We start from the raw sequence: 22,717 nt of genomic DNA on the forward strand, positions 1-22,717 counted from the left end.
ATCCCAGGGTGCGTGTCCCTGTTTGGGACACACCCCTTCCTCCTTGGAACTTTGCCACCCCTGCTGCCGCACCCGGGTGTCCGTCTGGCTGGGGGCAGGTGCCACCCTGGCATCCTGCGCTCCCTTCCCGGGGGCCCGGTCCCTGCCCGGGGGTTCTGGTCCCCTCCCGGGCAGTCCCGGTGCCATTCCCGATCCCGTCCCGGGGTTCTGGTCGTTGTTGCGGTGCCGGTCCCATGGCAGGGGTCCCGGTCCCATGGCAGGGGTCCCGGTCCCGTTCCCGGCGCCATCCGCGGTCCCAGGGGCGGAGCGGCCCCGCAGGCGGTGCAGGGCCCGGCGGAGCGGGGGGAGCGGCGGGGGGGGGGTCGCGGGGCAGCCGTTGCCATTTGTGTCGCTGCCGCGGGGCCCGCCCGGTGCCCGCTGTCCGGTGACGGGTGCCCGGCTCCGCGGGCTCTCGGAACCGCCGACCCCGACCCCGGGGCTGCCGCCGTCCCCCCCTGAGCAGGTACTGGACGCCGGGCGGGGTGGGGGGCACACGACCCGAAACAGGGGGGGGTGGGTTGAGACCCCCAGTCTCGTAGACCCCGAGCCCACTGTAGCCTCCAACCACGCAGCCCCAGTCCCCTACTGCACCCCCTGACCCCCAGCCCTCCAGTTCCACAGACCCCCACTTCTGTAGCTCCCCCATCCTACAGCCTCTGACCTTGCTAACGCCCCCCAGTCCTGCAGGCCCCCAGACCCACATCCCTTGACCCCACAGCCCCCAGTCCTGCAGCCCCACCAGACCCACATCCCTTAACCCCACAGCCCCCAGTCCTGCAGCCCCACCAGACTGGCTGCAGACTGCAATCCCTCGGGTTCTACATCCTGCAGCCCCCCAAGCCCACAGCCCTCAAGCCTGCAGCTCCCCAGCACTGGAGCCCCCCTAAGCCTGCAGCCCCCCAGTCCTGCAGCCCCTCAGCACTGCACCCCTCAAGCCTGCACTCCTGACCCTGCAGCGCCCTCGGTCCTGCTGCAGCCCCCCCAGCACTGCACCCCTGACCCTGCAGCCCCCCCCCAGCACTGCACCCCTGACCCTGCAGCCCCCCCCAGCACTGCACCCCTGACCCTGCAGCCACCCCGGTCCTGCTGCAGCCCCCCCCAGCACTGCACCCCTGACCCTGCAGCCCCCCCGGTCCTGCTGCAGCCCCCCAGCACTGCACCCCTGACCCTGCAGCCCCCCCCGGTCCTGCTGCAGCCCCCCAGCACTGCACCCCTGACCCTGCAGCCCCCCCGGTCCTGCTGCAGCCCCCCAGCACTGCACCCCTGACCCTGCAGCCCCCTCGGTCCTGCTGCAGCCCCCCAGCACTGCACCCCTGACCCTGCAGCCCCCCCCGGTCCTGCTGCAGCCCCCCAGCACTGCACCGCTGACCCTGCAGCCCCCCCGGTCCTGCTGCAGCCCCCCAGCACTGCACCGCTGACCCTGCAGCCCCCCCGGTCCTGCTGCAGCCCCTTAGCACTGCACCCCTGACCCTGCAGCCCCCCAGCACTGCACCCCTGACCCTGCAGCCCCCCCGGTCCTGCTGCAGCCCCCCCCCAGCACTGCACCCCTGACCCTGCAGCCCCCCCAGTCCTGTAGCCATTGTTTCTGCAGCCCCCCCCTAGTCTCAGTGACCTTGTGGGGGGTAGGCAGGGGGGGCAGCAGGTGGTAACCCCACGGAGGGGCTCTTCCTGCTCATGGGTGTGGGTCCTGTGGGTGCCAAGGAGCCCGCAGTGGCATTGCTGTGCCAGGCCTTGCTGTGTAGTGCCAGGCTGTGCCAGATCCTGCAGTGCTATGCAGGCTGCTTGTCTGCGGTGGGGGCTGCTGCCCTGCTGTGTCGTGCCAGTGGTCGCCGTGCCTTGGTTCATACCAAGCTGGTGCCGTTCCAGTCCGAGGGCACCGGTGCACAAGGGCACCAAGAGCTCACCTGCGCCGGGGGGCACCTGGCGGCACCAGCTGTGCCCGCATGGAAAGGTCTCCAAAGCCCCTGCTGTGCCATGTGTCAGTGCAGAGGTGGCATGTGCCATGTGCTGACGCTGGCACGGAGACGATATGTGCCATGTGCCGTGTGCCATGTGCCCGTGCAAGGACAGCATGTCCCTTGTGCCCTGCTCTGCTGCCGGTGCAGGGGTGACGTGCCCCCCCGGCACAGGGACACCGTGTGCCCTCTGGGGCCACCTGCCAGCAGGGCTGTGCCCCTCCTCGGTGACGTCACCGGCACTGACCCTTCCCTCAGTGGGCACCATCCCAGCACCCCGTGACTGGGGGGCAGCGCAAGCAGCGGGCTTGGCAGGGCTCCCACGGCACAGGCGCGGCCATCCTGGCACCGCCTCCGGCGGGTGCCCGTCCCCGCGCTCAGCACCCTCTGGCGCCCCCTGCTGCAGGTGCCCGCAGCCGCCCACCATGGCAGAAGCTCACCAGGCGGTGGCCTTCCAGTTCTCTGTCACCCCTGAGGGCTTAGACTTCCACCTGAGCCGGGAGGCCGTGCGCCAGCTCTACCTCGCCGTCATCTCCTCCTGGAAGAAGCGCTTGGTCCGCGCCAAGGTGGGCACCCAGGGGGCACCCAGGTGGTCAGACGCCCCCCAGCCTTGCCCACCTTGTCCCTCTTGCTCCCCTTCTCCCTTGTGTGTTCTTTACACCTTGTCCTCTTGCTGCCCCTGTCCCTCTTGCTCACCTCGTCCCTCTGTGTCTCCTGTGCACCTCGAGCTCCTTGCCCGCTTCTCCGCCTCATCTCTTGTGTGTCCCTTGCTCACTTTGTCCCCTTTGTGCCCACCACCCTGACCCCCCCCTGTGCCCACAGAACAGCTTCCTGACTGGTGTCTACCCGGCCTCCCCGTCCAGCTGGATGGTGGTGGTGATGGCCACCGCCGGCTCCTTCTACTGCCAGGTGGATCCCTCGCTGGGGCTGATCGCCCGCATCCGCCACTGCCTGCCCGAGAGGTGAGCCTGGGGGCACCACCACCCCCACCCTAGCCCCCCCAGCCACTGCCATGGGCCCACCAGCCACAGCCTTTGGTAGAGACCACACCCCACAACCCACAACCCACCGGCATGTTCCCACCAGCCACATCCCTAGGGAGATCCACCCCCACCTCCCAACCCATGGACATGGTCCCTTAATGGTGGCCAGCCCCCTCCAGCTTGTGGCCATGGTCCTGCCCACCACCTCCCAACCCATGGACATGGTCCCTTAATGGTGGCCAACCCCCTCCAGCTCATGGCCATGGTCCTGCCCACCACCTCCCAACCCATGGATGTGGTCCCACCAGCCACACCCCTTGCTGGACACCACCAGACCTCTGCCAGTCCCACCTGCCCTGGCTCCTAGGACCCCTCTCCCCACCACCCCATGAGCACCTGCAGCATCTCCTACGAGGGGGTCCCATCCCACCAGGCTTGTGAAGCTCCCTCGGTGGGTCCCACTCCACATGCTCCAGATGCTTCGGGCACGACCTCGCCCGGGTTGGGACAGCTCCCTGCTGGGTGGGGTGCCAGCAGCCGGTGCCCTGGCAGCTCACCCCCCGGTGCGGTCCTGCAGCCCCCTGCTGGGCGCCGAGGGCCGGACGGCAGTGAGTGTCGGCGTCTTCTCCACCGGCGTCTGGCTCTCGGCGGTGCTCATCTTCCGGCAGCTGCTGAAGCTCCTCCTGTCCTACCACGGCTGGATGTTTGAGCCCCACGGCAAGATGAGCCGCAGCACCAGGATCTGGGTGGTGAGACCCGATGGGCACGGGCAGGGCTTCTGCTGCTGGCCCCCACCTAACTCTGCTCCATGGCATGGGGATGGTGGGTGCCAGGGAGCTGGGGAGGCCTCCTGATGGTCAAACCAAGATGCCCCTGCTCCATGGCATGGGGATGGTGGGTGCCAGGGAGCTGGGGAGGCCTCCTGCTGGTCAAACCGAGCTGCCCCTGCTCCATGGCATGGAGATGCAGCCCCTGCCCCGTGCCCACAGGCGCTGATGAAGCTGCTGTCTGTCCGCAAGCCTCTGCTCTACAGCTTCCAGACCTCTCTGCCCAAGCTGCCTGTGCCCCCCGTGCAGGCCACCATCAGCCGGGTGAGGACAGGGGGGCGAGGGGGGTCCGGCCCTGGTGGGCTGGAGCTGGGGAGGTGACCCCGGGCTCCTCTCCCTGCAGTACCTGGAGTCGGTGCGGCCTCTGATGGACGACGAGAAGTACGGCAGGATGGAGGCTCTGGCCAAGGAGTTCAAGGAGAAGACAGCCCCGCGGCTGCAGAAGTACCTGGTGCTCAAGTCCTGGTGGACAACCAACTACGTAGGCACCCTGAGCTGTCCCAGGAGCCCATCCCGGGCTGAAGCTGGGGACCCCACCCCCGGCCCACCGTCCTGTTGGCCCCTGGAGATGGTGTGCCCTCCCTCACCTTCCTGTTGGCCCCTGGAGATAGTGTGCCCCCCCTCACCTTCCTGGTGCCCACTGGAGATGGTGACCCTGTGCCCTGTCCCTGTTGCCCACTGGAGATGCTGATGGCTCCAACCCAAGTCCATCCTCCTGTTGTGCCTTCACAATCATGGGCAAGGGAGAGCTTGGCTCTCCCTGGGTGCCCCAGTTGGGGTTGTTATGGCAGGGTGGAAGGCCCTACACCTCCATCCCTGTCCTGGTGTCCATCCTCATCCTCATCTTTGTCCCCATCCCTGTCTCCCCCCAGGTGAGTGACTGGTGGGAGGAGTACATCTACCTGCGTGGCCGCAGCCCTCTCATGGTCAACAGCAACTACTACGCCATGGTAAGGGCTGGGGGGGGTGGCGGCGACCTCTCAGGTGAACAACCCTGCCCCTCCCCCCCGAAATGGTCCCCAAGCCCCTCCCTTGGTCTCCAGGACTTCCTCTACGTGACCCCCAGCCACATCCAGGCCGCCCGGGCGGGCAACGCTGTCCACTCCATGCTGCTCTACCGCCGCAAGCTGGACCGGGGAGAGATCCCCCCCGTGAGCACCCTGGGGCTTAGGGGGACCAGGGGGGAAGGCCCTGGGGGACGTGGAAGGTCTGGGGGGATCAGGGAGGTCAGGGTCGGGGGGAGGTCTGGTAGATCTGAAGGGAGGGGACTGGAGGTCTTGGGAAGAGCAGAGGGACAGGGAGAGGCGTAGTGGTAGGGGCAGGAGGAATCACTGTGGGGCTGGTGGGAGGGTCTTGGGGATTCAGCAGGGTCGGGGGGCTCAGGGTTTGAGTGGGGGCACAAGACTAGGGGAGTCTGGTGAGACTGGGGGGGCTCGGTGGGGCTGGAGGTCATGGGGAGAGCAGAGGGACAGGGAAGGTTGTAGGACCAGGGGGAGTCACTGTGGGGCTTTCAGGGGTGAGCAGGGGGAGAGGGAAGGCTGCGGCACAGGGGGGTGGCAGGGGGAATCTTGGAGCTGCTGGGGGTCCGCAGGTGAGTCTCAGGGGTGGGGGTGGCTGGGGGGTCTCGGGGTGAGCAGCGGGAGAGGGGAGGCTGTGGCACAGGGGGTGGCACCGTGGGGATGGCAGAGGGGGTTTGGGGCTGTGGAGGTTGCCAGGGGGATCTTGGGCTCCACGTTTGGGGTCTCAGGGGTCAGAGGGGGTGGGTCAGAGCACCCCAGCCCCTCTCTGATGGCTTTGCCCCCCCCCCCCCCAGATGATGGCACTGGGCATCGTGCCCATGTGCTCCTACCAGTCGGAGCGGATGTTCAACACCACCCGCATCCCGGGCAAGGAAACGGGTATGGGCCTGGGGAGGGGGGCCTGGGGAGGGGGGCCTGTGGAGGGGGGTGGGGGAGGCCTGGTGCCATGAGGTGCCCGTGATCCCCCTCCTCACCGTGCCCCTGTGCCCACCCCCCAGACACGCTGCTGCACTTGGTGGACAGCAAGCACCTGGCTGTGTACCACAGGGGTCGCTTCTACAAGGTCTGGCTCTACTACGGGGGGCAGGTGCTGCCCCCCCGGGACCTGCAGCTCCAGTTCCAGAGGATCCTGGATGACCCCTCCCCCCCCCAGCCCGGGGAGCAGCACCTGGCAGCACTCACTGCCGGCGACAGGTAGCCACCAGGGGGCACAATGGGGACAGGGAGGGCACTGGGGTGGTGATGGGGACGGTGGGGCAATGGGGACAGTGGGGCAAGGGGGTGATGGGGACAGTAGGAGTGGGGGCACAATGGGGACAATAGGGGCAATGGGATGATGAGGACAATGTGGACAATGGGGACAATGGGGACAATGGACACAATGGGGTGAATGGGGCCAGCGAAGGCAATAGGGACAAGAGGGAAAATGGTGCCAATGGGCACAATGGGGCCAAAGGGGCCAATGGGCCAATGAGGACAATGGGCAAAATGGGCATAATGGGTACAAGGAGGACAATAGGGACAAGGGCACAATGGGGACAATGGGCCAATGAGGACAATGGGCACAATGAGGGCAATAGGGACAAGGGGGACAATGGTGCCAATGGGCACAATGGGGACAATGGGCCAATGAGGACAATGGGGAAAATGGGCATAATGGGTACAAGGAGGACAATAGGGACAATGGGCACAATGGGGACAATGGGGACAATAAGGACAATGGGAACAATGGGGATAATGAGGACAATGGGCACAATGGGGGCAATGGACACCATGGGCACAATGGGGACAATGGGCACAGTGTGGGCAATGGGCACAATGGGGATAATGAGGACAATGGGCACAATGGGGACAATGGGCACAGTGTGGGCAATGGGAACAATGGGGATAATGAGGACAATGGGCACAATGGGGGCAATGGGCACCATGGGCACAATGGGGACAATGGGCACAGTGTGGGCGATGGGCACAATGGGGATAATGAGGACAATGGGCACAATGGGGGCAATGGGCACCATGGGCGCAGTGGGACTGCAGGGCCCGTGGGGTTTTGGGGCGGTCGGGTGGCAGAGGTGTTGGAGATGTTGGGAAGTGTCCCAGGGATCCTGGAGAGGGTGGGGACACGCTGGGGACACCGGGGACAGGAGCAGGTGCAGGCGGCTGGAGGAGATGCTCCGCTGTCCCTCGTGCCACCAGTGGGCAGCGGGCACCGTGCGTGGGCCAGGTCCCAAAGCCTCGCCAGGCTGGCGGCCACCGCAACCTCATTGCCCTGATGGCTCCTGGAGGCCGGCAGCCGGCCCCGAGCCGGGGCCGCGGCCAGCGTCTCAGGGTGGTGACCGCCCTGAGGGGCACGGTGCCGCCAGGGTGCCCTGGGCAGAGGCCCGTGCCCGCTTCTTCAGCCAGGGGAAGAACAAGGTGGCCCTAGACGCCATCGAGCGGGCAGCCTTCTTCCTGACCCTGGACGAGGAGGAGCACGGCTACACCGAGGGCAAGGAGGGCTGCATGGACGCCTATGCCAAGTCCCTGCTCCACGGCCAGTGCTATGACCGGTGGGTGCCACCCCCCAGCGCCCCCGCCCTCTGCCACCCCGCCCAGCGGCCCTGGTGCCCACCCTGCCCTCACCCCTCGCCCACAGCTGGTTCGACAAATCTTTCACCCTGGTGGTCTACAAGAATGGGAAGCTGGGGGCCAACGCCGAGCACTCCTGGGCCGATGCCCCCATTGTTGGGCACCTCTGGGAGGTAAGGGGGGGGGCACTGCCAGCCTGGGCACTGCCCCATCGGGCACTCCTCAATGGCACCCCTCATCGGGCACCCATGCTGAGGTGCTCTAGGCTGGAGACCTTCAGTTGGGTGTTCTCCACCTGGGGATCCCCATTTAGGTGACCCCCCCCAGAGGTTGGCACCACCAGGTCTGGGGCACCATGAGGCTGATCAATCCCGTTGGGCACCACTCCTATTAGGGGACTCCAGATTGCTCAACCCCACGCTGGGGGACTCTTGTAGGGTGCCCCGAGGCAAGTGAGACCCACGTGGGCAACCACCAGAGGTTGGCACCCCCAAGGTGGGCATCCTCTTTAGGTACCCTGGGGCTGCCTACCCCCAGTTGGCACTCACAGGGCAAGAGGCCTCCAGCTGACACCCCAAAGCCAGGTACCCCAAGGGCTGGGGACCCCCATTGGACACCCCTAGTTGGGCAACCTCAGGGCTGGTCACCTCCAGTTGGCACCCCCAACCAGCTACCCCCAGGGCTGGAGACCCCCACTTGCACACCCCCAGGTGACATGCCCAAGCTGGGCACCCCTCTTTAGGGGGCAAGAAGGGTCAGAGGGTTCTGGGGGTGGGGGCACCCTGGGGCAAGCTGGGGGGTGGATGGGGCAGTGAGGAGGGTCTGGGGGGCATCTTGGGGGCAGGTGGAGGGTCCGGTGCCTCCCCTGACTGGCACCTGTGCCCCCCAGTTCATGCTGGCGACTGACAAGTTCCACCTGGGCTACACGGAGGATGGCAACTGCAAGGGGGAGCCCAACACAGCCCTGGCACCGCCCCAGCGCCTGCAGTGGGACCTGCCCGAGGAGGTGGGTCCAGGGTGCTGCGGGGGAGGTTTGGGTGCCCCCTGTGCCCCTTGGCATTGAGGCAGGCTCTGTGCCCCTCGCAGGCATCCCACTCTACTCCCCCCAGCCAGCCCTATGGCATCAGGGTGGACTGTGTGCCTACCTTGGGCAACCCTTTGTACCACTCCCAGACACCTGCCATGGCATTGGGCTGGGTGCTGTGCCCCCCTAGACACACCTCGGTGCCCACTCGGACATCCCCTTGTGCCCTGGCATCTGGGTGATCTTTGTGCCCCGCAGTACCTACATCAGGATGGTAGCCTGGTGCCCAGTGCCTGGTGCCCACATCACGATGGTGACCTGATGCTTGATTCCCTCTCCATGTGCCATGATGTGTGCCCCGTGCCTGGTGCCCACACCATGACAGCGGCCCGGTGCTTGGTCCATCCATGCCCATGCCATGATGTATGCGCAGTGCCCACCCCACGGTGGTGGCCTGCTGTCCCATATCCACACCACAATGGGTGCCCAGTGCCTGCTGCCCACACTGTGATAGTGACCTGGTGCTTGGTTCCCTGTGCCCATGCCATGATGGGTGCCCAGGCAGCCCAGTGCCTGCACCATATTGGTGGCCTGGTTCCCCCATGCCCGTGCCATGATGGACATCCAGTGCCTGGTGCCAACATAATGATACTGGCCTGGTGCTAGTTTCCCTGTGCCATGCCATGCTGTGTGCCCAGAGTGGCTTGGTGCCCATTGTCCACACCATCACGTGTGTCCAATGGCTGGTGCCCACACCATGATGTGTGTCCAGTGCCCGGTGCTCACACCCTGATGGGTGCCCAGAGCCTGCTGCCCACACCACAACAGTGGCCTGGTGCTTGGTTCCCCACGGCCACACCACGAGACATGCCCAGTGGTGCCCACGTCATGACACGTGCCCACGGGCACGTCCCTCAGTGCCGTGCAGCCATCGAGGGCTCCCTGAGGGTGGCACGGGCGCTGGCACAGGATGTGGACTTCTCCTGCTTCCAATTCTCAGCCTTTGGCAAGGGGCTGATCAAGCGCTGCCGCACCAGCCCTGACGCCTTCATCCAGCTCTCCCTGCAGCTGGCACACTTCCGCGTGAGGCGGGCACCGCGGGCACCGCGGGGGCAGGAACACGGGCATGGGGGCATGGGAACATGGGCATGAGGGCATGAGAATATGGGAAAGGGGATGTGGGCATGGGAACAGGGGCATGGATGTGGGCATGAGGGCATGAGAACATGGGAAAGGGGATGTGGGCATGGGAACATGGGCATGAGGGCATGAGAATATGGGAAAGGGGATGTGGGCATGGGAACAGGGGCACGGATGTGGGCATGAGGGCATGGGGACATGGGTACGGGTATGGGCATAAGGGTGTGGGCATGGGGACATGAGCATGGGGATGGGGACATGGGGATGGGGACATGAGGATGGAGACTCAAGGACATGGGGACATGGGGGCAGGAAGGGGATGGGGATGGAGACTCAAGGACATGAGGGTAAAGGGGGAGATGTGGGGACAGGGGAGCTGGGGATGGGGCCATGGGGATGTGAAGGCAGGAGTGGGATGGGGAAAAGGATGAAGCCCTGGGGATGTGAGGACATGAACGGGACACAACAGAGCTGTTGGGGACATGGGGATGGGGACAAAGATGGAGACACGAGGACGGGAGACACGGGGCTGAGGCTAGAGGCATGGGCAGAGACAGGGCTGGGGACGTGGAGCACCAGAGCCGGAGACTGGGAGGGGGCTGGAGCCGCGGGCCTGGCCGGGGCCGTCGGCCCCTGGGGACACGGAGCCGTGCTGGTGGCCGGCAGGACAAGGGCAGATTCTGCCTGACCTATGAGGCCTCCATGACGCGGCTGTTCCGCGAGGGCCGCACCGAGACCGTCCGCTCCTGCACGGCCGAGGCTGTCGCCTTCGTGCGCAGCATGGGAGACCCCCGCCGCAGCGTGAGTCTCCCCCGGGCACGCCCGGCGCAGCGCCGCGGCTCAGCCTCGCCCTCTGCCCGCCAGCGCTCACAGAGCCACTCAGCCTTCATGGGGCTGGTCTCCATCCCCCTTGGAGGTCCCCATCCCTCACAGAGGTCTCCATCCCCCGTGGAGGTCCCCGTCCCTCACAGAGGTCTCCATCCCCCTTGGAGGTCCCCGTCCCTCACAGAGGTCTCCATCCCCCGTGGAGGTGCCCATCCCTCACAGAGGTCTCCATCCCCCGTGGAGGTCCCCGTCCCTCACAGAGGTCTCCATCCCCCTTGGAGGTCCCCGTCCCTCACAGAGGTCTCCATCCCCCGTGGAGGTCCCCATCCCCTGGGGACATTCCCTTCCCTTGGGGACATTTCCACCCCTCACAGAGGTCTCCACCTGGCAGTCCCCATCCCTCAGTGCTATCCCCCTTGGGACCGTTGCCAGCCCTCAGAAGCCCCTTGCCGGGCCGGGCCGGGCCGGGTGCCTGTCCCACGGCCACTGTCGGTCTGTCCGCAGCGCTCGGAGCGGCAGAAGCTGTTCCAGCTGGCAGCCACCAAGCACCAGCAGCTGTACCGCCTGGCCATGACGGGCGCGGGCATCGACCGCCACCTCTTCTGCCTCTACGTCGTCTCCCGCTACCTGGGGGTCCGCTCCCCCTTCCTCGACCAGGTGGGACCCCGGGCACGACCCAGTGCCCGCCCCCGTGCCCGCCCCGCTACTCCCCGGCGACACCCGGCGGTGTCCCGTCTGCGTGCGCGGGGGGTGGCAATGTCACCGGGTGGGGTGTACTGGGGGGCCACGGGGTAGTATGGGGCACGGGGGGGTGCCCGCAGGTGCTCCCAGGGCCCTGGCAGCCCTCCACCATTGGGTGCAGTGGGTCACGGTGGGGTGGCATGGGGCATAGTGGGGTGGCATGGGGGGCTATGGAGTACTGGGGGGCACAGTGGGGTGGCATGGGGGGCCATGGGGTACAGTGGGGCACAGTGGGGTGGCATGGGGCATAGTGGGGCACAGTGGGGTAGCATGGGGCACAGCGGGGTGGCATGGGCACAGCGGGTCAGAGCGGGTGCCCGCAGGTGCTGTCGGAGCCCTGGCGCCTCTCCACCATTGGGTGCAGTGGGTCAGAGTGGGGTGGTATGGGGCAGAGTGGGGTGGCACGGGCACAGCGGGGCGGCACGGAGCACAGCGGGGTGGCACGGGCACAGCGGGTCAGAGCGGGTGCCCGCAGGTGCTGTCGGAGCCCTGGCGCCTCTCCACCAGCCAGACCCCGCAGCAGCAGCTGAAGATGTTTGACATGACACAGCACCCTGACCACGTCTCCACCGGGGGTGGCTTCGGCCCCGTGAGCACTGCGGGGCACTGGGAGGGCACTGGGGGGCACCGAGGGGGTGCCTGGTGGGGGAGGAGTTGGGGGCTGTAGCAGGACCCCCCCTAGACAGTGGCTCTGGGGAGCATGGGTGCCCCGAACTGGGGCGCTCCCAGTCGCTATGGACCGGGTGGGTGCCCGCAGAGGTGCCCTGGGGTGGCCTGAGACCCACAGCCCAAGTGAGTGTCCCATATGGGCACAGATCAATGCCCCAGGCTGGGTGCCCCCCGACTCACAGCCCGAGCGGATGCCCGAGGTGGGTGACTGCAGCAGGCGTGGGTGCCCCGAGTAGGTACCCCCAGCCCCACGGCCAGGACAGATGCCCCGGCTGGGTGCCCCCAGCCCTGTAGCCAGCTGGGTCGCTCCATGGCGGGTGTCCCCCGGGGGTGGCACTGCCCTGTGCCCACGCAGGTGGCAGACGATGGCTATGGGGTGTCCTACATCATCGCTGGGGAGAACCTGATCAACTTCCACATCTCCAGCAAGTTCTCCAGCCCCGAGACGGTGAGGCGCCCCCCGCGGGCACCGCCGCCCCCCGCCTGCCCGCGGCACCCAGGCCCTGCTGGGCAGCGTGGGCACAGGGGAGGCTCTGAGGATGCCACCCAGCCCTGAGGGAGGGCAGCTCCTGGGGGTGGGGTGATGGAGAACACCAAAACCCAGACCCTGATCACCCTGGGACTCTTCCGTGGGACCCCCACCCCTGCGGGACCCCCACTCACCCCAATCCCCTCCCATGGGACCCCACCCCTGCGGGACCCCCACTCACCCCAATCCCCTCCCGTGGGACCCCCACCCCTGAGGGACCCCCACTCACCCCAATCCCCTCCCGTGGGACCCCCACCCCTGAGGGACCCCCACTCACCCCAATCCCCTCCCGTGGGACCCCCACCCCTGCGGGACCCCCACTCACCCCAATCCCCTCCCGTGGGACCCCCACCCCTGAGGGACCCCCACTCACCCCAACCCCCCTCCCGTGGGACCCCACCCCTGCGGGACCCCCACCCTGCCCACTGCTCTGGGTACCCCTGTGGCAGCCCTGCCAGGGTTTGGTGTGTGGGCACGTGTGGTGTCCCCTGGCACAGGGGTGCCCCGGGGGCAGGGGGATGCCACGTGCCACCTTGAGGGCAGACGGGGTGCCCCAAGGGTGGGGTGGTGCCCGGTGCCACCCTGAGGGCACGGTGGGTGATGAATGGGTGGTGCCCCCCAGGACTCGAAGCGCTTCGGAGGCCACATCCGCCAGGCCATGCTGGACATCGCCCAGCTCTTCGACGTGCCCCTTGCCAAGGGGGCACAGTGAGTGGGCACTGGGCCCTGCCCCCACACTGTGGTGGGCACAAGGGGCTGGGGGGGGTGAGTGGGTGGAGGGCACAGGGAAGATGTTGCTACTCTGTATGTGACTCAAATAAAGGATGTTGTGTGACCCTCCCGTGCCCCCCGTTAGGGTGGCACTGCTTGAATGGGCAGGGGCACCATGGGGTTGGGGGGGTCTGTGCCCAGTGGGCACCCGTGAGGGTTCTGGCATCCCCCTGATGGGCACTGTCAGCAGCTTGGGGGGGAAGGAGGGGGCAGGCAATGGAAGTTGACAGTTGTGGGGCATTCAGAGGGTGCCCGGTGAGTTGTGCCCATGGGTGAGCTGTGTCCATTGCCAAGCTGTGCCCACCACTGAAGTGTGCTCATGGTTGAGCTGTGCCTGCTGAGCTGTGCCTGCTGCTGACGTGGGTGCCATTGGCAGTGCCAGGCAGTGTGCACTGGGGCAAGGTGGCACAGAGGCTGCTGTGCTAAGCCCCTTGGCCACGTCTGGCTCAGCAGGACACTGTGCCCCTGCCAGCATCCAAGCTTGGCAGTGGCTGGCACCCTTTGAGTGCACCCAGCCAAGTGCCAGCCACCAGTGTCTGCCCCAGAGGTGGGTACTGGGAGTGGGCAGAGGCAGAGACCTCCCACTGGGGCCACAGCCTGTACCCAGACCCTGAGCTGGGCTGCCAGTGCCAGGGCAATCTGAATGCCAGGGGGTGTCAGTGTTGGGGGGATGCCCTTGGCAGGGAGGTGCCAGTGGCAGGTGGATGCCAGTGGCAGAGGCACTCCAGGGAGAGGGGCATGTCAGTGTCAGGGGGATCAGTGCCAGTGTCAGGGGCTGTGGTGGGTCTAGGGGCAGCAGGAGGTGCTGGGAGGTGCCCAGTGCCACCATCCGTGGCGGTGCTGGAGCCCTGCAAAGATCCCAGCTCCTTATCTGATTCCAGCCTGGCACCATGCCCAGCCCTGGCACTACATCCCTCCTGCCATGGGTGCACTGGCCAAGCACCCCTGGGTCCAGCCTGGCATCTGTTGTCCCTCCCCAGTTGCTCTTGGCACCTCTGGGTTCTTCCTGGCACCCACTGTCCTACCCTGAGTCGCTTCTGACACCCCCTATCCCACCTAGGTCCCTGCTGGCACCCTCCTGGCATCCTCTTTGTGCCAGTGTCCCTGCGGGCACCCACTCTGGTGCTGCTGCCCTGTGTTTGTGCCCACTCTGCAGCTCCCACCATGGCTCTCTGCCCACCCTGGGTCTGTGCTTGCTCTAGGGGTCCCACCATGGGTCTGTGCTACCTTGGGGGTCTCACCATGGGGCTGTGCCCACTCATCTGGAGCCATGGGGCGGGCACATCTCCCTTTGATCAGATGCCAGCACACTGGGTGCCCCAGCAGTGGGTGCCACCCTCCTGGTGCCCACACCCCAGCCTATAAAGGTGTGGGGGTGCCCACGTCTCCACCAGCTGCTATCAGCTTCACCTCACTGTCAGAGCTGCCAGGTGGGTGCCCCAGGGCACTGGGTGCCAGGGCAGGGGATGGCTGCTGGAGTGGAGGGTGCCCTTGGGGCAGGCAGTGGGTGCCAGGGCAGATGGTGGGTGCCAGGGCAAGTAGCAGGGTAAAGGTGTGGGTGGAGGGATTGGCAGTGAGTGCCCAGGCAGGCAGTGGGTGGTGAGTGATGGGGAGGAAAGGGATGCCCAGGTGGGCAATGGGGCAGTGGGTGCCAGGGCAGGGAGTGGGTGCCAGTGCAAGGAGTGGGTGCAGGGACTGGCAGTGGGTGCCAGGGCAGGTGTGGGTGCCAGTGCAAGGAGTGGGTACCAGGGCAAGTGTGGGTGCCAGTGCAGGGAGTGGGTGCAGGGACTGGCAGCGGGTACCAGGGCAGGTGTGGGTGCAGGGACTGGCAGTGGGTGCCAGGGCAGGTGTGGGTGCAGGGATTGGCAGTGGGTACCAGGGCAGGTGTGGGTGCAGGGACTGGCAGCGGGTACCAGGGCAGGTGTGGGTGCAGGGACTGGCAGTGGGTGCCAGGGCAGGTGTGGGTGCCAGTGCAAGGAGTGGGTGCCAGGGCAAGTGTGGGTGCCAGTGCAGGGAGTGGGTGCAGGGACTGGCAGCGGGTACCAGGGCAGGTGTGGGTGCAGGGACTGGCAGTAGGTGCCAGGGCAGGTGTGGGTGCAGGGATTGGCAGTGGGTGCCAGGGCAGGTGTGGGTGCCAGTGCAGGGAGTGGGTGCAGGGACTGGCAGCGGGTACCAGGGCAGGTGTGGGTGCAGGGATTGGCAGTGGGTGCCAGGGCAGGTGTGGGTGCAGGGATTGGCAGTGGGTGCCAGGGCAGGTGTGGGTGCCAGTGCAAGGAGTGGGTGCAGGGACTGGCAGTGGGTGCCAGGGCAAGTGTGGGTGCCAGTGCAGGGAGTGGGTGCAGGGACTGGCAGTGGGTGCCAGGGCAGGTGTGGGTGCAGGGACTGGCAGCGGGTGCCAGGGCAGGCAGGTGGTGGGTGCTGGGGATGGGTGCTCAGTGGGTGCCCCTCACCCCTCACCAGCTGTGCCGCAGGCCGGGACAGGATGGGACCCGCTGCCATGCTGGGGCTCGGGCTGCTGAGCTGCCTGCTCCTGCACCCCCCGCTGCCCGGTGAGTGCCCGGTGCCTGTGCTCAGCACCCTGCACCCCGCACCCTGCACCCTGCACCCAGCATGCTTCATCCTGCCCCACCGAACTCAGCACCTCTGAACCCAGCACCCCTGAACCCAGCACTATTCATCCTGCACCCCTGAACCCAGCACCCTGAACTCAGCACCCCTGAACTCAGCACCCTTCATCCTCCACCCCTGAGCTCAGCACCCCTTAACCCAGCACCCCTAGTTCTGTACCCCTGAGCTCAGCACCGCTGAACCCAGCACCCTTCATCCCGTACTGCTGAACCCAGCACCCGCTTGAGCCCAGCCCCTCGCACTCAGCACCCCTGTACCCAAGCGCTCTGCACCCCAAAGGAGTCAGGGGTGCCCTGAACACCCCCGAGGCTGCTCCCCGGCTGCAGGGAGCGGTCCCGGGGAAAATATTCGTGACACAGCTCCCCCCTCCCATCCCCCCCCGCCAGTCGCCCTCCACTCAGGAGTGCCGGTGGCGGCCAAGTGCCCCCCGGGCTGGCTGGCACTCAGGGGGCACTGCTACGGCTACTTCGGACACGAACTGGCCTGGAGGAAGGCGGAGGTGGGTGCTGGGCGCTGCAGATGGGGGCTGGGGGTGGCGTGTTGGGTATTTATTGGGTGCTGAGGGTGCAGGATGATGCCCAAGGGTCGGGTAAGGTGGGCAAAGGGCCTGGGGCAGTGGGTGCCGGGTTTTGGGTGCAGGGCGTTAGGGTGCTGGAGGGTGCAGGATGATGCCCAGGGGGTGGGCAAGGCGGGTGAAGGGAAGGCACAAAGGGGAGGGCAGGGTGCTGAGGTTCAGGGGATGCTGAGGGGGTGTGCCCCGTCTTCCCGTCCCCCTCCCTCCCCACCATGCAACCCCTCCGTGCCAGGCCTGGTGCCGAGCCACCGGCGGCGGGTGCCACCTGGCCTCGCTGCCCAGCCGCGACGAGCACCGAGCCCTGGCAGCCTTCGTCGCCCAGCGCCAGCGCCAGGAGGAGGAGGAGGGCGACGTCTGGATCGGGCTGCACCGCCGGGTGAGAGCTCCCCGTGCCCACCGGCGCGCCCGCCGCACCCCCCACCCCCAGCTGGCGACCCTTGTTCCGCACCCGGAGCCTCAGCTGGAGTCACATCCTGGCCCCTGAGCTGAGCGGCTCCCTGTGCCGGCTAGGGTGCCCACCCTCAGGGCGCCCACTGGCAGGGTGCCCCCTTCACCGCCCCTCTCCCCGCAGGGTCCCGCCTGGCTGTGGGCGGACGGAGCCCCCCAGCGCTACTCAGCCTGGGACGAGGACGATGCCCCCCCGGGGGGGCCCTGCGTGGCGCTGGAGGACTCGGCGGGTGAGGGGGACTGGGGGGCGTGGAGGACGGGAGGGAGGTTGGGGGGAGTGGGGGGCTTTGGGGGGGGCGGTGTTCTTCAGTGCCCCCAGCCCCAGCGCTCCCTCTTCCTCTCCGCAGGGTTCCTGGCGTGGGACGATGATGCCTGCGGGGAGAGGAAGCCTTTCCTCTGCAAGTGCACGGCTTAGGGGTGGGCCAGGGCCCCCCAGTGCCCCCCATCGCACCTCACTGCGCCCCCTTGCGGCCCAGCGTCCCCCCCGGCCTCCGAACCCCACACCCCAGGGCACTCCACCCCCTTGCCCCCCACCTCACCCCATTGCATCCCAGGGCACCCCACTTTACCCCACTGCACCCCAGACCCCCAAACCCAGCACCCCATGGCACCCCCCTTTACCCCATTGCCCCACACCTCCCCAAACCCCATGCTCCAGTGGCCTCCAGTTCAGCCCAGTTCAGCCCAGTGTCCCCCAAACCCCAGCCCCAGTGCCCTCCAGACCCCCAACCCCAGCACCCCAGCTCACCCCAGTTCAGCCCAACCCCCCAAGCCCCACACTCCAGTGCCCCCTTGCCCCCTCCCTGCCAATAAAGTGCCCCCCAAGCACCTGCATCCCCATGTCTTCCTCTGCAGGATCTGTGGCCCTGGCACTGCCCATCCTGGCACGACTGGCACCCACAGGTGACACCCACCTGGTGATGGGTTCCCCAAGGCATGAGGTGCCCAAGTCAGTGCCAGGGCAGGGAGGGCTCAGCTCTGTGCAAGGGCAGAGGAGGTGCACCTGTGTGCCAGAGTTGAGGGCAAGCGATGGCCACTTCTGTGCCAGGACAGAAGGCCGAGGATGCCCAGGTCTGTGCCAGGATGAGGACAGGGAGTGCCCAGCTCCATACCAGGAGACAGGGCAGGAGTTGTCCAGTTCCACGTCAGTATGAAGGGCAGGAGATGCCCAGCTCAGTGCCAGGACCAGAGCAGGGGTTGCCAGTGGTGTCTGTGCCACCTTGGTCCTGCATCAGACTCTCCACACCCCCCCCGCGAGGGCCTGCCCGCGCTCCCCACACTGCCCACGGTGCCCATGGTGCCCATGGCTTTCCACACCCCTCATGCTGCTCACACTGCCCGTGCCTCTCATCCCGCCCATGCTGCCCGCAGTGCCCACTGCCCATGGTGCCCATGGTGCCCATGGCTTTCCACACCCCTCATGCTGCTCACACTGCCCGTGCCTCTCATCCCGCCCGTGCTGCTCGCAGTGCCCACTGCCCATGGTGTCCATGGTGCCCATGGCTTTCCACACCCCTCACTATTGCCCATGCCTCCCACACTGCCCACCCTTCCTGTCCTGCTAACACTGCCCACGGTGCCCACCCTACCCACACTACCTACACCGCCCCACTCTGCCCAGCCTGCCCATGGTGCCCACCCTACCCACACCTCCCCCCTCTGCCCAGCCTGCCCATGGTGCCCACACTACCTACACCGCCCCACTCTGCCCAGCCTGCCCACGGTGCCCACCCTACCCACGGTGCCCACCCTACCCACACTATCTACACCACTCCACTCTGCCCAGCCGGCCCATGGTGCCCATCCTACCCACGCTGCCTACACCTCCCCCCTCTGTCCAGCCTGCCCACGATGCCCACACTACCTACATCTCCCCACTCTGCCCAGCCTGCCCATGGTGCCCACATCTCCCACGGTGCCCATGCCTACACCTCCCCACCCTGCCCATGAGCACACTACCAGCAGGGCACGGACTGAATCCCGTTGGAAGAGCCGCCCTGGCCCGGGTGGTGCTGGAGCCTGGCCGTGGAAGCAGAGGGCACCAGGTGGAGCTTTCTTAGAAATTTATTACATAATAATAATAATCATAATAAATAATAATAATAATTAATAATAATCATAATAATAATAATAATATAAGAAACATAGATCTCTGTGGGATGTATCACAACGTCGAGGGCAGGAGGCCCGCGGACACCTCCGCAGCTCCGTACAAAAAGAAGGGCGAAAAACCAAGCCGACCCCGAGGGAGGGCAAATTAAACCCGGGGGAGAAAAAAAACCGAGAGAGTTCAATCCAGCCCGGCCCGGCCCGCCCCGGCCCTGCCCGGCCCGCCGCCGGGCAGGGGCAGGCACGGCCGGGCACAGGGGCGAGCCGTGCCCGCCTGTGCGCGGGGCAGGGCAGGGCGAAGGGCAGGGCTGGAGGGGGAGGGGGGCGGAACGCGGAGCCGGTTTATGCACATGCAGCGGGTGAGTGGCTGGGGGGGGGTGGCACATGCATGGGGCAGAGGGGCTGGCACCCCGCGGAGGGGGGCACGGCTGTGGGTCGGCGCCCGGCGCGGTGAAGCGGTTGGCACCCGGCGTGGCTGTGGGTCGGCGCCCGGCGCGGTGAAGCGGTTGGCACCCGGCGTGGCTGTCGGTGGGTGCCCGGCGCGGTGAAGCGGTTGGTGCCCGCTCAGACACAGCTGGCAGGCTGCTGGGGGAGTGGGGGGAGGGGGGGGACGGGGGACACCGCGGCTTGGTACCATGTGGTTCCAGCTGTAAGTTGGCACCGCATGGCTACAACTAGCGGTTGGCACCACTCAGGCATGGCTGTGGCCAGGGAAACTCCACAGTGGTGCCCACCAAGCGCTTTGGGTTTGCTTCTTCTAGAGTCCGAGTCACGGGGGGGATCGGGGGCCGGGAGGGGGCAGGGTCGATGGAGGACCAAGGTGGTGGTGGTGTGGTGGTGATGGCATCAGGCTGGGCAAAGGGGAGACCCCAACGAGTCTTAAGAAAGCAAAAAGAAACCCCAAGTGACCCCAAATCAGCCCCTTGGAGCCCCAAAAGAACCTCTTGGAGCCCCTAAATAACCTCTTGGAGCCCCCCAAAAAAACCCTTGGAGCCCCCTACAAACCCCTTGGAGCCCCCCAAAAAACCCCTTGGAGCCCTAATGAATCCCTTGGAGCCCCTAAATAACCCCTTGGAGCCCCCCCCCCCCCCCCGAAAAACAACCCCTTGGAGCCCCAAATGAACCCCTTGGAGCCCCCAAAAAAGCCCAAGTTGAGTTGGTTTGGACCCCAGCAGGAGCTGGGTGTCCCTTTTTGTACAGGAGATGACCCCAAGTCCTGGAGAAGAGAAGCCACAAGAATCACAGTAACGGTCCCGGTGGCACCAGGATGGCACTGCCACAGTGGGTGGGGGGTGTGGGGGGTGGTGGTGCCACGGTTTGTGGGGTCCTCATCGCCTGCCACCGCTCTGCCTTCTCCTGGATGGCTTTGTCACGGGGGGGAAGGTCCCACTGGGGCAGGAGGTGCAGTGGTGGCCGGAGCAGGATGGAGGTGGGAAGCTCTTTTGTCTACACCAAAGAGGGGGGATCCAGGTTCTCCTGGGTACAGCTGGGAAAGGAGAGGAAGGGAGCAGCCAATGTGGTGGGCATGGCTCTGCCAGGGGGGGTGGCAGCTCTGCCAGGGGAGTGAGAATGGCCACAGGGCAAGCCCTTGACCCTTGGCCATCAAAGATTCCTGGTGGAGGTGGGCGAGTGGCTGGGCCCCAGCTGGGCACTGAGGGTGGTGGGACATGGCCATGGGACAAGAGCTTGACCCTTGGCCATCAAGGTTCTTCATGAAGGCACCACTGGGTGCCACGGTGCCAGGGTGAGTGGCTGGGCCCCAGCTGGGCACTGAGGGTGGTGGGACATGGCCATGGGACAAGCCCTTGACCCTTGGCCATCAAGGTTCTTGATGAAGGCACCACTGGGCACCACGGTGCCAGGGTGAGTGGCTTGGCCCCACAGTTGGGTGCTGAGGGGGGTTAGATGTGGTCACCCTGGTGCAGGTGGTGCCAGTGGGCACAGATGGGCACAGGGTGGGATTTGGGGTTGAGGGTGGAACAAGCTGAAGAAGGGTTGTATGAAAGAGCTGCAGCACCTGGCACAGCACCAGCCACGGTACCCCAAAGTACCTTCAGCCAGTGCCCCCAGTGCTGTCTGGGGACAGTGCTGTCCCCAAGCCCAGGGCCATCAGGGGGTGGTGGGCATGGGGGGGTGGGACAGGGAGGGCATGGCACTGGGTGGCAGGGTGATGAGGAGGATGAAGCTGTGGTGGCTGGGGCAGGGGGGGAAGGTTTGGGGTGAGGAGCGGGACTGGCAGCCCCTTGCAGCCCTTGGGACAGGGCTGGCGGCCCCAGCAGCCCTTGGGGACTGGGCTGGTGGCCCCAGCAGCCCTTGGGGACTGGGCTGGTGGCCCCAGCAGCAGGGGTTGGAAGTGGCCTTCTCTGGGTGTGTGTTGCCTGACTCGGGACGGGCCGTGGTGCCCTCCCTGCTGGCAGGGGTGGCCTGGGCCCCCGGTGCCAGCGGTGGGTGGGGGTCACCCAGTGTTTGCCAACAGAGGCACGGCCGCAGCTGCTTGGCGCGGGAGCTGGGGGGGCGCGTGGGGGGGTGCCAGGGCATGGCACGGGGGGGGGGGCGGGGGGGGTGGTGCACCCACCATTTCTAGGAGGATCTCAAAGTGGACATGGGGAGGAGGAGGAGGAGGAAAAGGAGAAGGAAGAAGAAGAGGAGGAAGAGGAGGAGGAGAAAGAAGAAGAGGAGAAAGAAGAAGAGGAGAAAGAAGAAGAGGAGAAAGAAGAAGAGGAGAAAGAAGAAGAGGAGAAGGAAGAAGATGAGAAAGAAGAAGAGAAGGAAGAAGAGGAGGAGGAAGAGGAAGAAGAGGAGGAGGAAGAAGAGGGTTCCTCAGAAATGGCAAGAAGGCTCCAGCTCTCCTGGTCCCAGGGTGAAGGTCCTGCAGCGCTGTTGGTGGCTGCAGGCTGTGGCCTCTCGCTGCTGAGAGGGGGGTGCAGGCAGGGTCTTCTCCTGGTGGCCCCAGAAGCAGCTGCAGAAGGGGCAGAGACCCCCGGGCTTTGCCCGGTGCCAACCCAATGGGCAGCCTGCACTCAGGCCAGCACACCTCACACTGCCAACCCCTTGCCGCCATCTGGGCCTGGAGGACCACCGGGGCCTCTGCAGGGCCACCTGGGTCTTCCATGGGCCACCAAGGTTTCCATGGGCTACCAGGGCCTCTCTGGGACCACAGGGGGCTCTGAAGACCACGGGAGTCTCCATGGACCACCACGGTCTCCATGGGCCACTGGGATCTCCAAAGACCACTGAGGGTCTCCATGGACCACTGGGGTCTCCGAAGACCACTGAGGGTCTCCATGGACCACTGGGGTCTCCGAAGACCACGGGAGTCTCCAAAGGCCACCTGGGTCTCCAAGGGCCACCGAGGTCTCCAAGGGCCACTTGGATCTCCATGGACCGCTGGGGGTCTCCATAGACCACTGGGGTCTCCAAGGGCCCCCGGGGTCTCCGTGGGCCACTAGGGTGCCCAGGGGCTGCCAGGGGCTGCGCTGCCCGCGGGCGAGGGGGGGCAGGGCGCACGGCGGTGGGGGGTGCGGGGGCTGGCGGTGCCAAGCAGGGAGGGTGGCACAGCCAGGGACAAGTCAGCAGCCGTGCAGGGACTCGGCCAAGCCACGACATGCAGATGCCCGGTGGCTGCTGCTCATGCCACCCATGCCACCCGTGCCCGCTCATGCCGGCTGTGACTCCGCAGCAGAAGCCAGCGCCAGAGGACCCAGAGGCTGGAGCCAGAGCAGGGACAGCCAGGGGCTCTGCGAGTGTGCCATGCCGTGCCAAAGCCAGCCAGCCCCTGGCAGAGGTGGCACACCACAGGCTGTCAGCGGGCAGGTGGATGGGCAGCTCCAGAGCAAACCAAGCTGAACTACATGGGTTGGGGAAGAGGT

At 66.4% G+C, this 22,717-nt stretch overlaps 2 protein-coding genes across 2 annotated transcripts; both read left to right on the plus strand.

The window, feature by feature from the left end:
• Positions 1 to 365: 365 nt before the first annotated feature.
• Positions 366 to 13,154, plus strand: CPT1B (carnitine palmitoyltransferase 1B). Its single transcript, XM_068168104.1, has 19 exons — positions 366 to 502; positions 2,401 to 2,560; positions 2,817 to 2,956; positions 3,555 to 3,726; positions 3,967 to 4,068; positions 4,148 to 4,285; positions 4,677 to 4,754; positions 4,848 to 4,955; positions 5,618 to 5,702; positions 5,822 to 6,017; positions 7,187 to 7,372; positions 7,459 to 7,564; positions 8,281 to 8,397; positions 9,334 to 9,498; positions 10,222 to 10,356; positions 10,885 to 11,037; positions 11,597 to 11,710; positions 12,146 to 12,238; positions 12,942 to 13,154. Exons 2-19 carry the CDS (start codon positions 2,420 to 2,422, stop codon positions 13,029 to 13,031), a joined length of 2,319 nt encoding a protein of 772 aa, XP_068024205.1. The 5' UTR covers positions 366 to 502; positions 2,401 to 2,419; the 3' UTR covers positions 13,032 to 13,154.
• Positions 13,155 to 15,572: 2,418 nt separating this feature from the next.
• On the plus strand, positions 15,573 to 17,154 carry LOC137456605 (dromaiocalcin-1-like). Its single transcript, XM_068168129.1, has 5 exons — positions 15,573 to 15,639; positions 16,120 to 16,217; positions 16,525 to 16,674; positions 16,864 to 16,969; positions 17,087 to 17,154. Exons 1-5 carry the CDS (start codon positions 15,573 to 15,575, stop codon positions 17,152 to 17,154), a joined length of 489 nt encoding a protein of 162 aa, XP_068024230.1.
• Positions 17,155 to 22,717: the final 5,563 nt, after the last annotated feature.

Source organism: Melanerpes formicivorus, unplaced genomic scaffold (assembly GCF_026170545.1).
Source record: "Melanerpes formicivorus ecotype bairdi unplaced genomic scaffold, bMelFor1.0.p_v2 SCAF_132, whole genome shotgun sequence".
Lineage (NCBI taxonomy): Eukaryota > Metazoa > Chordata > Aves > Piciformes > Picidae > Melanerpes > Melanerpes formicivorus.

Bases quoted from the DNA above. Each gene is read 5' to 3' on its own strand.
- CPT1B (XM_068168104.1), top strand. From the start codon at position 2,420: ATGGCAGAAGCTCACCAGGCGGTGGCCTTCCAGTTCTCTGTCACCCCT. The intron at 9,499-10,221 runs GTGAGGCGGGCA...GGTGGCCGGCAG, and splicing joins TGCAGCTGGCACACTTCCGC to GACAAGGGCAGATTCTGCCT. The intron at 12,239-12,941 runs GTGAGGCGCCCC...GGTGCCCCCCAG, and splicing joins AGTTCTCCAGCCCCGAGACG to GACTCGAAGCGCTTCGGAGG.
- LOC137456605 (XM_068168129.1), top strand. From the start codon at position 15,573: ATGGGACCCGCTGCCATGCTGGGGCTCGGGCTGCTGAGCTGCCTGCTC. The intron at 15,640-16,119 runs GTGAGTGCCCGG...CCCTCCACTCAG, and splicing joins CCTGCACCCCCCGCTGCCCG to GAGTGCCGGTGGCGGCCAAG. The intron at 16,675-16,863 runs GCTCCCCGTGCC...CTCTCCCCGCAG, and splicing joins GGCTGCACCGCCGGGTGAGA to GGTCCCGCCTGGCTGTGGGC.